Here is a 13,264-nt window from a genome sequence, read left to right on the forward strand (position 1 = left end):
CTCCACCTCTTCCCAGCTGTGGGACAGACCATGGGTCCAAGACCTGCCCCCATACTCCTTGGCCCCATCCTTACTCTGAGATGTTTCCCAAACTCACTGGCCTCTGGCCCCAACCCAAAGATTCATTATGAGTTTGGCAGCTCACCCACTCCTCCTTACAAATTTCTTCATCTGGGAACACTCTCTAAATGGAACATAGCCTCCAGAAATCTCTTTGTTGCCTCTGACAAAATTTTTTCAGAACTTCCAAAACTTCTGGGACAACTGTACGGCAGTAGGCTCTTGTCCACACATTTCCATTTCCTTCCACATGCAAGTGCTCCACTACCAGTCACAGGAGAAGGGTGCGTTACTTTGCTCTCATTTCACCTCACTTTTTCTGTTACTTCCCTGTCATCTTTTCCAGAGTAACGAGGTCATTATCAGTGTGAAGTCTCTTTAACTCAAGTCCCAAGTTGACTCCTAATTTATCCCAATTTCTTTACTGAGACTGGTGCTGTCTCTGGTATGAAAATATAGTATGTTGTGGGGATGTTCTCAAGTTTCTCAGTTCTTCTTCCAGATTTTATAGTTTCTGAGATGGAAATCGTTGGTTCCCTGATGTCATAGCCAGAAAGACCAGGGACAGAGAACTGGGGTTGCTTTCCCTTGCAGCAGGGGAACACCAGGACAGAGAAATGAAATATCTTGGTATCCCTATGTCAATCCTAACAGTATCAACATCTACCCACTGCATCCTACCAGAATCAGATGTTGTATACTCTCAGCTGCATGTAGCTTGTACACATAAAAGATGAGGAATTTATCTTCTGAGACATGATGGAGAAGCCTTGTGGTACACAGAGGTAATGCCACTTTTAATCCAGTTCTCCCAGACAACCTGGGGGCATTTACTCTGCCTGTGACCATTGTTTCCTGCACATCTGTGAAACAACAAATCCGTCATAACCAACACAAAAAAGGTAGCTTTATAGGAGATCTTCATATCTTTCTCCTTGAAGATCTGAAACTTCTGTCTTGGCTCAGCTACCTTGGATGCCACTCAAGGGACACAGAAATTACTACAGACGGAACAGACAGAACAAGTAAATAGCTGTTAGTAGCAGTGTCGAAAATTCAGTGAAAAGAGTTGACTAATGAGTTTGTGCTGTCCTCCTTTCAGGACATTAGCATAATGTTTTAAAAACTCCTATCCATACTTTTTTTAAGCCACTTGTGTCTTTGTTTATATGGAAAGCTGTTAGCAACCTCGACATTACTCATTGATCAGCTGACTCGAAACCACGTATTTCTATCCATTGGTAACAGTTTAAGTACTAGGCTCTTCCAGAATAGCTTCAGAAACAGCACCATGGGACACTGCCGTATAGCATCTCCCACTACCCCCAAAAATGCATAGGGCATCATACCCACTGGCAAACCATTAGTCCTACCACTTCAGCAGTACTTAAATAAGGACCTCTCCAGCTTTCAAAGCATTTTTAAGAACAAATCCCCCTCTTCAGCCACAATACCGTCTGGTTACCCACACACGCCTATAAAATGAGCTATCCCTTAGGTTATGCAAATGCTGTTTCCAGGATTTTCAAGTTAATTTTGTACATATGTGGGCTTTGTTGTGTTTCTTTATTTGTTTTAATTATTAAGCTGAAGTACTCACACTGAAGCCAAAAACACCACACTTTTGAACATTCTGAGTTCTTTTTTTGGCCTGATCTCCCTTCCAGATAAAATATGCAAAGGAGGCTTTGAGCTCTTTGAGAATATACATATTAAAATGGAGTTTGTAATTTTACTCTGCAAATTACTCTCAGGACAAACTCTTTTTTCAAACAGAAGTGGCTTTTCACAGTAAGTTGCGGGGGTTGTAACAAAATTTCAGAAATACAAAGAGCATTTGCAGCTTGGTACATGACTCAGTTTTTTTTCTGTAGCAACAGATATTCTTTCCTCCATGTGGAAAACTTAAAAATCACTTAAAAAAAAAAAAGGAGAAGAAAAAAGGGAAAAGGGAAAAAATGGAAAAAAGATAAGAGCATAAGAAAATGAAACAAAAAGAGATGACAGGAAGAATGAAGGAGATAAAAAAAAAAAGTGAGAAACACAAAGGCTTTGAGGTAATAATTATACATAGGAAATCTTACACATTATACTTATGCAATACATAATGATTGCAGAAAAATTTGAAAATTCCTTGTGCTACTAGAAATCCAATATCACATACAAAATTAATTACTGAATTGCTCTTTAAATGGCTGAAAATTGAATGCTATGTTATGACTTAAAAATTAACTATGAAATCCAAACACAAGAGTTGGCAAGCACAACATTGTTATGTGGCTAAGAATTGCTAACACGAATCAGCACCCGGGCTTTCTGATCGCCCTAACAGCTGGCTGCACATGAGCGGACTCAGGACACAAATCCCTGAAGCTTGTTACAGCCCCAGCTAGCCCACAAGGCTCATTAGTTGGGCTGTTTTAGGGCTAACAGATTCCACAAGAACAACTGCCTGGGCAGGGATATGGTCACCACTCTCTTGTTGCTTCCCCAGACTCCTATTTGGGTTTTGGGAGGCACAGCCACAAGGCAGACCACAAAGCCTGAGAGCCACAGGGAGAGGAGAGGGCCTTTCACTGCCAACAAAACACAGGAGCCTAAAAGAGTGGAGGGGTCTGGGCAAGTGAAACTCCTGCTGCTGCTTCAGACCAGGTAGATAACAGATACCAGATATTGCTGGGAAGAGGCTGACAGCTGAGATGTTAAGATGAAAGCTGAAGTTTGAAGCCTCAGCAGACCTCCCAGCTGCTGGAACGTAAAGCAAGCAGTTGCTAATACTCCACTCCAGCACACTGATTGTACCTACACTACTCAGAAGGAAGAAACAAGTGATTTTGCAGACTATAAAATGCTTTGCTCTCACTTTACAAATAACATGCCTATATTTAAATGGCAATTTTATGATTTGATTAGCAAGAATCTGAACTGCGTGTATTTGATTACCTTATATACTTATAAAAGTTTAGTTACCTTTTAATTAGAAAAGGATTTCAGTTACATTTTAACTAAATATGTGATAACTCAGAAGATGTAATTCACAACCTCTTCCTGCCTTTATCTATAACCAGGAATAGTTTTGATCTTCCCAGATATAATATCATCATAGCATGTCACAAACATGCTACAGTTATCATGGCACAATCCTAGCTTCAATTGTAAAGCAGACTTCAGTTGCAATGACCCTGCTTAATGTCTTTGAGGACCAAAGAACTTGGCAGGGTTGCATTTATGTGAAGAAATTACACGAATATGTTAAGGCTGTGAATGAGATTCTTACAGCTGCTATCACGTGGTTCAGCAGTCCACATTAGCAGGATTTAGAGACCTCTGGCCAGCACTGAGGGTATAAATGTCCAATAAACTCAATCAAAACTACACAGAAATCTTTTCTGTATTCCACAGAAGTCTTACAGACTGTACACACTTCCGTCATGTATTTTTCCTTCTCATTTGTGGCTAAAATTTAACCCAGAAAAGTTAACTGGATAATGCTCTCGAACCCTGAAGTTACATACAAACAAGCTTATGAACTGGGCTGGATATAAGAATGTTTGGAATAATTTTAAGAGACTAGCAGTGATTCATAAATTCAGTCAGCCATGTGTACTTCAAATTATTTCCCCTCATTTTATTAGTGGAACCCTATACATACAACCAAGAGATAAATCATTATATATTTTGCAGCAAAATATAATTCAACACAGACAAGGACACTTGAGTTTAGCCGCAGTTTCTACTGAACAAGGGCCAAGAACATTTCCCTCTTGGCCTCCTTTCCCCTCCCTTTGTTTCAATTTTGTGCAGTATAGTAAATCTCCCATAGTTTCTTTCTTCTACTATCATGTAAAATCTAAAGAAATGCTCCCTAGATTAGTTTTTTCGTTCACTTAAGTTGTTATTTTCAAAAACAGATAGGTGCACATTTTATATTTCTAAGGAACAGATGGGATGTCATTGCTTATAATATTAATCCACAGCTTATTCAATTATTCCCATGCATCGACTTCAAAGCTCTCCAAAGAAATATGCCCCTGATGTGACATGAAATATACGCCCAATTTACAAGAACAGAGCTCACACAAAAAAAAGCCAACCCCCCAAAAACTTGTGGGCTTTACACAGTTTTGAAATTTTGTTTTGCTTTGTTTTACAATAAATGCCTAAAACACAGTACTATGTTTCTCCCCTTCCTCATCTTCCCCTAATGCACAACATCAAGCACAAAAAAAAAGGCTGCATTTTGCAAGGACTGGGTATGTGCAACTTCTGAACCTGGAAACTGCTGAAAGGTGCTGTGGATTTTGGACCACAGCCTTGAAATCCCAGTACTGAGATCACCTCTCTGGGCAACTGATACAGAGCTTGGCCAGTCTATCCATTTAAGTGCAGAAGTCCATCTCAGTTATACCTGAAGGAAATTAGCCAACGTAATAGACTTAATTTTATATTTAAAAACATGTAGCCAACTATATTTCCATCACTGCTTTTCTTTAGTATCCAAAAAGCAACACTAACTTGGCAAACTGTGCTTTCACTGATCTGTGTGTAATCTAACAAAACAGCTGCACTCAGCAGGAACAATGATTTCGTCAGACAGCTAAGTAAAAACTCTTCAGAGCTCTTGTAAAACCCTTAAAAGAGAAGATTCTGAAGCAAAAAGATTAATTTCCTTTGAGGTATCAGGATAAGCCAAAAGATCCAATACTCAGGATCAAATTATTGATAAGAGGAAAGAGAAGGTAAATTTTAGTTTGTTTGTCATTTAAAAGGAGAGGGGACTGCCCTCTGCTTCAGAAAAAAAGATTTCCACAGGCCATCCCATCTCTTTCTGTTATTTCACGTGGTCTTTCAGGAGACCACTCCACTCCAAACATAAATATACCTACAATAATACATTACTTTCCAACAATGTAATACATGTTCCATGAATATGAGAAATAGACAAATATTTTCTACCTCTAAACAAACTACTCACGTTCCACAACTAATATGCTTCAAGGATGATTTAGGAAAATGTTCATGGAGTCAACCAAATCAGCATAGTTGACAGGTTTTAAATACTCAGGAGTTTGTTTCAGGGTTTAAGGAAAGAGAAGTGCAAAAAGTCAAATCCACTCAAAGCAGTTTGGCTCTCAAAGGCCACACTGATTTCCAAAAGCTTTGTGTTCAATTGCACACAAGATATCAGATTTTAATGGAAATTATTAATGATAGTAATAATTCTAAACAATCAGAAGCTAAGCAAAGTTCTACGAAATTAAAACAACACACACTGAGGTTTAGCAGAAAGACTGGGGATAAGAAAAACAGAAAAGACATAGCTCATTCCTTCTGAAAGCTTCCTTAGAATTTCCTTCCTATACTCTATTAGTGCTAACAAGATAATTAAAAAATCAATGAAGGATGAGTGTATGGCTGCCAAAAAACTAAATCCCCCTGAAGCCGGATCCCAAAGTATTTGTATCTCTATTTGGATAATACCACAGGATTTTTCATTTGTTCCATTTTGCTTATTTATATTGCCAGTTTCCTGCAGCAAGGAATTTTTCTTTTGCACATAGCCACTGCTTGTATTTTACCAGTAAATACCTGTCACGGCAGTGCACTTTTGTCTAAAAAATTGGTAAAATAGAGAAAAAAATAAAAGAATAAAATTATTTTGATGCTACGAATACTAACAACACATAATCCTTCATTTTTGTCCTAGGAACAGACCTCCACCCAACAAAAACTGCTTAACTTGTATTGCTTTTCCATATATCTGTTGGTTCTTTGCTCATTTTTGCCTGCCAACCATGTCTTTCCACAACAGCAGCAACTGTCATTGCCACTATTTGTAACATATATATTATATAGAATGGAACAGCTTCTAATCCCTGTTAAATTGCTCTAAGTCTGAGTGATTTTATTAAGTCAATAAAACTGATGCCACTGAGATCACGATTTGGCCCAGCTCTTTCTCATGTCATTTAAAGAACAGTGCAGCTTTCGAGCAGAATGGCATGCATTTTACACATTCTGTTCTTTGCAGAGAGGCACGTTTTAACTGTGCCACTGCTCATATGCAACTGCAGAATTTGAAGCAGGTGACCTAATTTATTGTAATAGAATGCAAGGTCCAAGAGGCTGACTCCAAACTGCCACGTAGTTTTATGGGCTGGACCAGAGAGTGTCCCAAGTTTCTTGCATCATTTAATGTCTCAAAAAGGTTCTTTCAGCCAGAGCTGCCAATACTGTTTGCATCCTGCACATGCCAAACTGAAGAGGAATACAGGAATTTCCAAATGCAGTGGCCACAGAATTGCTCGGCTTTTGAAATAAGAAAGAAATAATTTAATCTGTACATTTTGACTTCATATCTGGTGCTAATACTTTTAATGGATTTTCTATCATTTAAAATATGGAAAAGAGACTATAAAAGAATTAAAAAAAAAAAAAAAAAAAAAACACAGAAAAGAAAAGGCAAGCTGAGAAACATGACACCTGTTAGTTTCTCCACATTGCACCTTACTATTGCATTCATTTTGTAGGAAGACAGTTCATTTATTGAAATAATAACATAACATATTTGCTGGAGACTCTAAAGTTTCAGGAGAGACTACTATTTAATCTCATTTTAGAGTTTAAGATCTTAGAAAGGTTAAAAGTCTTGTTGAATAACGCGTGAATGGGAGTGTTTCTCCTTGCTGTTCCACATCCATGCCTTCGGATGGACTAGGTCTCTACAGCTGTGGTTTTCAGCCTCCAGTTGCTGAACCCCAAGCATCTCAAGACCACATCCATTACTTCTGAGAGAGACAGTAAGAAAGGGAACTGGCAACGATCAATGAGAGAGATGAAACTATGTTTTAAAATATGACAGAAACAAGCTAAATGCGAAATTCTGTCCTCAGATTTTTAGCAAAACAGGAAAAATGACCTACTCATTATAAATAAAGTCAACTTGACAGAATGAAAGGATTAACATCAGGTAATGTAACGAGAAGCCCCATTTCAATAGCTAATGATTTTAGTTCAGTCACCCTTACCCAAAGCACATATAAAAAGCTAAAGGTTGCTTGCATGGTTAAAAAAAAAAAAAAAAAGCTTTGACAAAACCTCCATGCACCAAAACATATTTTCTCTAAACACTGAGAATAAGTCTTTTTTTTTCCAGTATAAGAGTCCTGTAGCAAATATTTATTTCACAGCATTTATATATAAAGTAGATCTAATATTCCAAAAGTAAACACCTTCTTTCAAGAGCTGCTAGGTCAACTCATATTCCTGCCTGAAAACTGTTACAAACTAACTCAGCCAAGGTTTGGCCAATGCTCATGCCTTTTATCTTTATTATCTTTATACTTGGGATGGCTTTTAGTGGTGGTTGTTATTTTGCTTTGGTTTGTTCTTTTTGTAACTTACCTAGTAGAGATTGAGAGTTAACATCCCTTCGGGTGAAATGTCCTCCGGGGAGATCTTTTGCCATGACAGAGCCAGTGGAAAGCAGCATGTGCCCAAACAGCAAGAAGAAGCATGCAACCATTTTCTGCATTTTCAAGAAGTAGAGGGACATTCCAGGATGCAAAACTGCAATAAAGGAGGGAAGGAGATGAGCTCTGTGATTACATGAAAAGATACACTACAACCACGTCAACCACCCAGTTGTGTTGCTTCCAACCCATCGCACACCAACACGTTGATATACTGGTATGCCTACACCTTCAAGAAAGAAGATCTATATAATAAAGTAGCAGTTAGCAGACCCTGCGTAGTCTTCTTGGGTATTGTTAGTTGAAGTTTGTAGCTAAAATTGTAAATCTATCAACTCCTAGATGTATCTGCAAAAACCAATTATTTTTAAAACAAGAAAGAAACTCTCAGTGAGCTTGTTACCACAAATGGATATGAGGACTCAAATAAATTTTCATTATTCTACTCAGCAGTCCATGTAGTGTGCATTTTTTCAGATGTTTAATGGTTCTTGTGGTCTGACAGATACTTGCTTCAGAAAATTTTGGAGAATAAGACAAGAGAAATTAATATACTCCAGAAACAGTAACTGTGAATGTGAACTGGAAACAGCTCATGCTTCTCTTTCAAAAGTCTGTTCTTGATTGTTAGCATGAAGGTAAAAGTGCAGAATGAACCTTGTTTACTCAAGAAGATGACTTCTGAAGATTAGCAATGAGCTTTCCTCAAGTTAAGAAGATTTTTTCAAACCAAAGAGAAAATTAACCAGCAAAATCCCTCTACTAAGAGATGATTCATATCCAGGAGTTTCTTAAGGCACCATCAAAAGCCATGGCTGACTCTGTCCACTAACAGAAAGCTGAGATGCTGAAGACCCATCTTCTGGCCATGTCCCCTGCAGGTGACATTTTCAGATGTCTATTCCTTCTACCTTCCCCCAAAACTATTTTCGTTTTAATTTTTTAATCTTCATTGGTATGTCTTGTGAAAAGAGCATTTCGCAGGAGCTAAGCTCAGCCTTAGAACAGGCGATATGATGAAGCTTGGTCAAAAGATGATGCAAGAGATGGATAAAGCTACCCACTTTCACAACAAAAACAGGACTGTTCTACCTGAAGCAGTGGCAACCTCACAAGCAGTGCAAATTTTTGGCTAAATAACTAAAATAATGAAAACAATTTTAATAGGGTCCTAAGCCTGAAAAGCATAGTTACACAGAGCCACAGATCTATAACAGAAGACAACTCAATGCCCAGCTTCAGCAAGAGAATTACATTTTTTCACCACCATGAGGCACCCACTAGTAGAATACAAAATTCTATGGAAATATTTTCTCTCTAATAAAGACATTTTTATCAATTTTTCTTAAGTCTTTCCCACACAACCGTATACACATGGTACTATTTTCTGTGTACCAATCTATTTTTCCTTTTGTGTTTCCTACTTGGCACCCCCAAATACGAACACAATGTTCTGGTGTACATGCCATAGGGCAAAATGAACGGGGCTTTTGCCCAACCACGTTTACATGTTTAATATCACTCAGTAACATATGATTTAAGAACATTCAAAATAGGGCAGAGTTTATGTAAATAGTTGCCACTAAGCAGTAAGAGTTTGGAGCCCCAGCAGCATGGACAGCTGGATGGTATTATGGGTAGAGCAGTTCCAGTGCTCTAGTCAGAAACAGATGGACTCTGTAAACAGCATGCACTGCTGAAAACGGGACCTTATTTTGCTGGATGCAACGGTTGTCACTGCTAAAAGCTGCTCCCAGGTTGTCTTCTCACTTCTCAAGGCCATCAGCAACAAACACGGGGCTCTGCAAGGGGGCATCCTTCCTTCTGGCCTGGTGGTTAGGACCAGTAGGTAAACGAACCTCAAGGACATGTTAGTTCTGTAAGAAAAGCCATTTCACCTGTTCCTGATGGTGCATTAGCAGAGAACCAAGAGTGCTGTGGCGGAGCACCTTCAGAGAGCATCACTGAACTGTCCTGTGACCAAAGAAAACTGTGACAAAGAATTAAGGACCACCCCCCCAGCTCTGCAAAGTACCTCCAACCTAACTCTCCTACAATCTGCCCCTTACCATAGTTTATACCTTCACAGCAATCTTTTATATTTGGTGACAACTTCACTAGGATCAACGCTGCCCACAAGCGACTTCAGAAATCAGAAAAACCAAGTGTTTGCTGTGGTTCTAAATATTTGAATTCTACTAGGAAAATGTTTATAAAGCATGCAAATATCATACGATTAGCTGACCAGACAAACCAAAATTCCTAAGTGATCATTCATTAGCTTTCACTGAATTATGAGATGTATTAAAAAAAAAAAAGGTTCAATTCTGCATGATTTTACAAGTCAGTGGTGACAAGTAAAGGGTACTAAAGAGATGGAGGAACTGAATAACAGTACCTAGTTTTCTGGAGATCTTTTTATTCAAGCTTAGCATAGCTTCTCCTGCTTCATAGTGTTTCATTTTACTTCAGAAAACACAGCTCCTTAGATCTCAATACCTTTACCAGTCTGATAATTGGAAAATAAGCCTACTTACAGTTCCAACAATAAATGCCCTATTATCAAAGTACTTGTACCCTCACAAGCATTTTACACTACTGTTTAGTGTACAGTGCTTAAAAGAGGAGAGATTTATTAGCCTCATCTCCAAGTTTTGATGTACAAGGATAATTTAAAATAAAATCAAAGGGAAATTGCATCAATTTTCAATGAGGAAAAACCAATGAGTTCCCAAATCCAAAAGCTATATAGGATATGTGTGTAAAGTATAGTATATAAAGTATACGTGAGAGTATATAAGTATACGTGATAGAAGGCACCACCGATCCAAGCCTGTGCTCTTCTCCTGCCACCTTGAATCTGAACTGAAAACTTCTGGACCTCTTCCTTGAGGTGATGGCACTTCAGTCTCGGGTGCTTTGCTCTAGTTCCAGGTACATATTTGTGCCCACTGCTGCTTGCGTTTTCGCATGACCAGCCTGCACTGTGGTTACACAGCTTCCATGTGTACAGCCCTCCCACGGTTCTCTGTTTATTTTTTGGGTCTTCTGCAAGGTCTGCTGTCTTCACTGGTGAAGCTGGATAGTGTTTATTGTACCACACTTGGTATTTAACACCTCATTTTCCCAGCAGGCTAAGCCAGGCTGCTGGCACAGCTCTCTGTAGCATCACATTGCTGGCTAACCCTTGCTCTACCAAGCTAAGAGCGTGTTCCCAAAGTTACAAACACCAAATTTCAGTGGCTCTCTGGAAAATATGTTTCAAGCCCTTAAATTCCGGCTGCTACAGCAGGAGTATTCATGACTGTGCTATCAGGAGACAGCTCAGCGGGGCAGACCACAACCATCCCAAACACCTCGAAAGCCAAAGGCACCAGGAGAAGGTGTGGCAAGACACGGCTCACCCAGGCTGAGCACCAGATATTTTTTAAGCCCTCTAATGCATTTTCAACTTTCACGAATTACAGTGTAAGAATATTGAAAAAATTAAATCGTGACTTCATCTTTAAAATACATACTTCCTCCATTGGACAATATTCAAACACCACATGCCTGTTTCTATCCTTTAAAATATGTTTCCATGGAAGTCTTGTCACAAGGGATTAATGGCTGCGTTTTGAGTAGAGGCTCTACTGGATATTCAGAGCCAGTGGTGATAAATCAATGAGCTTCTCCATCGCACGGTGCATGTTTTTAAGATCTGTCCTCTTTCCTGTGATAACTCATAGACAATGTCAAGGGAGGAGAGATGCTCTGTGACTCGTGCTAAAGTCCGAGTTCTTCCATCTCTTACTCCATTATAGGGAAATTTCTTTCACACAGTAATTAGGAAAACTTTCTATTGGCTTTGAAGGCCACTGCTTTTTCATTCAGGTCCTTGCTGGGCAGCTCGTGTCCAAAAAGAAATCGGGAAACCTGGATAGTAAGATGTTCCACCTCCAGTTCTTCTGGGTGGTCTCCTTCCTTCTTGTGTGGGACAAGTTCCTTTCCAAGGCTAAATCACTCTAACCCCACAAGCCCCTGCCCTACCCACTCTCCAGCTGCTACCGAAATCAACTCTGTGCACAGAAGGGGCAATTTGCAGCAGTCATGTGGGACTTCAACACCCTTAGTAACTGTGGATAACATCTTCTCTCTTGAACCCTATATAGTTTCTCATCATATATGGGAAGGAAAAGGACAAAAAAAGCACCACCGACAGCAGTTATGACTGCTACAGGCTGCCTTCAGCTTTCCTTTTCTGATAGTTAAAAGACAGACATTTGCCTCCATAAAGCTGCCTGCATATCTGACTTCAGTATTCTTGTTATAAAGATCACAAACACATAAAAGCAAGAACATTCTGAAGTCCTTTCAGCACTCCTTATCATCCACCCATTTTTAAGATAAGAGCAAACTGTGGTTAAATCCAAAAGCTTTTCCTGAAGTTAAAGAACCTGCAACCGATCAATGTAAGTCAATAAAATCAGGTCAACAAGCACTGCGAGTTACTTGGAAAACCAATCAACCCCTATTGCATGCAAGACACAAAATACCTCATTTCTACCACCTCCGAAATTAAAATAATAATAATAATAAGATAAAAACTAGGACTGCAGGCACTTTAGGGCCCCGTTAACTATCAGTTAGAACGTGTTCCAGGGTATTCCACTACCACAAGCCAGCACATGCATTACTGGTCCATTACTCACTGAAATCACTGTGTGTGGCATGGGTGTCAGGACACAGTGTATTAATAATTTCCTCCATCTTTCTGGACCAGATTGCTGATGCAGGCACTTTTCAGTTCTGAAAAATAGCTGTGGAGTTCCTCAGAGTCCAGCACTGGAAAATATCTGTCCCTAGCTATGCAGGTGTTGTGGGTTGCAGCCAGACACAATCAGGAGGATATTTAGCACATCAGCAAGGAGCACCATCTTGCCTTCGTCCTTACAAAGGAGCACTCTACATAATGCTGTTCCCCCAGATGAAATGGATCTTTTATGAGTCCTTATTGCACACACAGGTCTTCATTAGGCTCAGGAGAACAGCATGGGTACAACTTCCCTAAAACCATGGCTGTCAACCACAAGTTACTAATACAGTTGAACCACTGAGAGGGAACAAGGTTGCAGGAGCTCCACATCTGTAAATTCCTCGTCTGTTCCCCAGTCCTGATGGCAGGCACTACCTGCAGAAGAGTGCATGAACCTACCTAGGATGGAACCAAGTCCTGGAGAGTGGCAGAGCAGCACTCCCTCGTTAACACATTCAGGAGCTCCTTCTAAGGGGCTAACTTTGGTCATTTGTGCTGTCAGAAGCATGAGAACAACTTGGGAAAACCATTATCTAAAAGCCAATTAGTGATTTGGGTGTGTTCTGAGACAGACAACCCAAATGCAAAGACCTTCCATAACAGCACTGCAAGCCGCCACAGAATGAAACTAATTGCTGACTCAGCAACACCAAACAGTCCCTTGCCAATCTAAGCTAACGAGTGTCCAGACAGTAAGAGCAATCCAAGATTTCAATGGGTTAAGAACCAGAAGTTGTGCACCTAATTATTCTGACTGCTGCTGCAAATGCTCACACCCAGGTTATGTCCCGAGTTAATAAAATAAATCACGGCAGGGTAATAAACTTACGTATCAAAACAGAAATGGGAAGACCCAAAACACGTTCCAGAGCAGTTCCTAGAAGGGAGGTGAATGACAGGAGGTGGTCAGCCAGCTACTGCCACAAACCTTGCACTG

General features: G+C 39.7%; 1 protein-coding gene across 9 annotated transcripts in view; it reads right to left on the reverse strand.

The window, feature by feature from the left end:
• The window catches only part of MATN2 (matrilin 2), a 79,252-nt gene that overhangs the window by 50,831 nt on the left and 15,157 nt on the right, over nucleotides 1–13,264 (reverse strand). For 8 of the 9 annotated variants that reach the window (XM_038174056.2, XM_038174058.2, XM_072034445.1 and 5 more), the window contains exon 2: nucleotides 7,465–7,629. In XM_038174056.2, coding sequence (XP_038029984.2) covers nucleotides 7,465–7,629 — 165 coding nt within the window. Of the gene's footprint in view, nucleotides 1–7,464; nucleotides 7,630–12,726; nucleotides 12,833–13,264 lie in introns of those variants that run through there. The other variant, XM_038174054.2, reaches the window with a different exon arrangement.

Source organism: Anas platyrhynchos, chromosome 2, assembly GCF_047663525.1.
Source record: "Anas platyrhynchos isolate ZD024472 breed Pekin duck chromosome 2, IASCAAS_PekinDuck_T2T, whole genome shotgun sequence".
Classification (NCBI taxonomy): domain Eukaryota; kingdom Metazoa; phylum Chordata; class Aves; order Anseriformes; family Anatidae; genus Anas; species Anas platyrhynchos.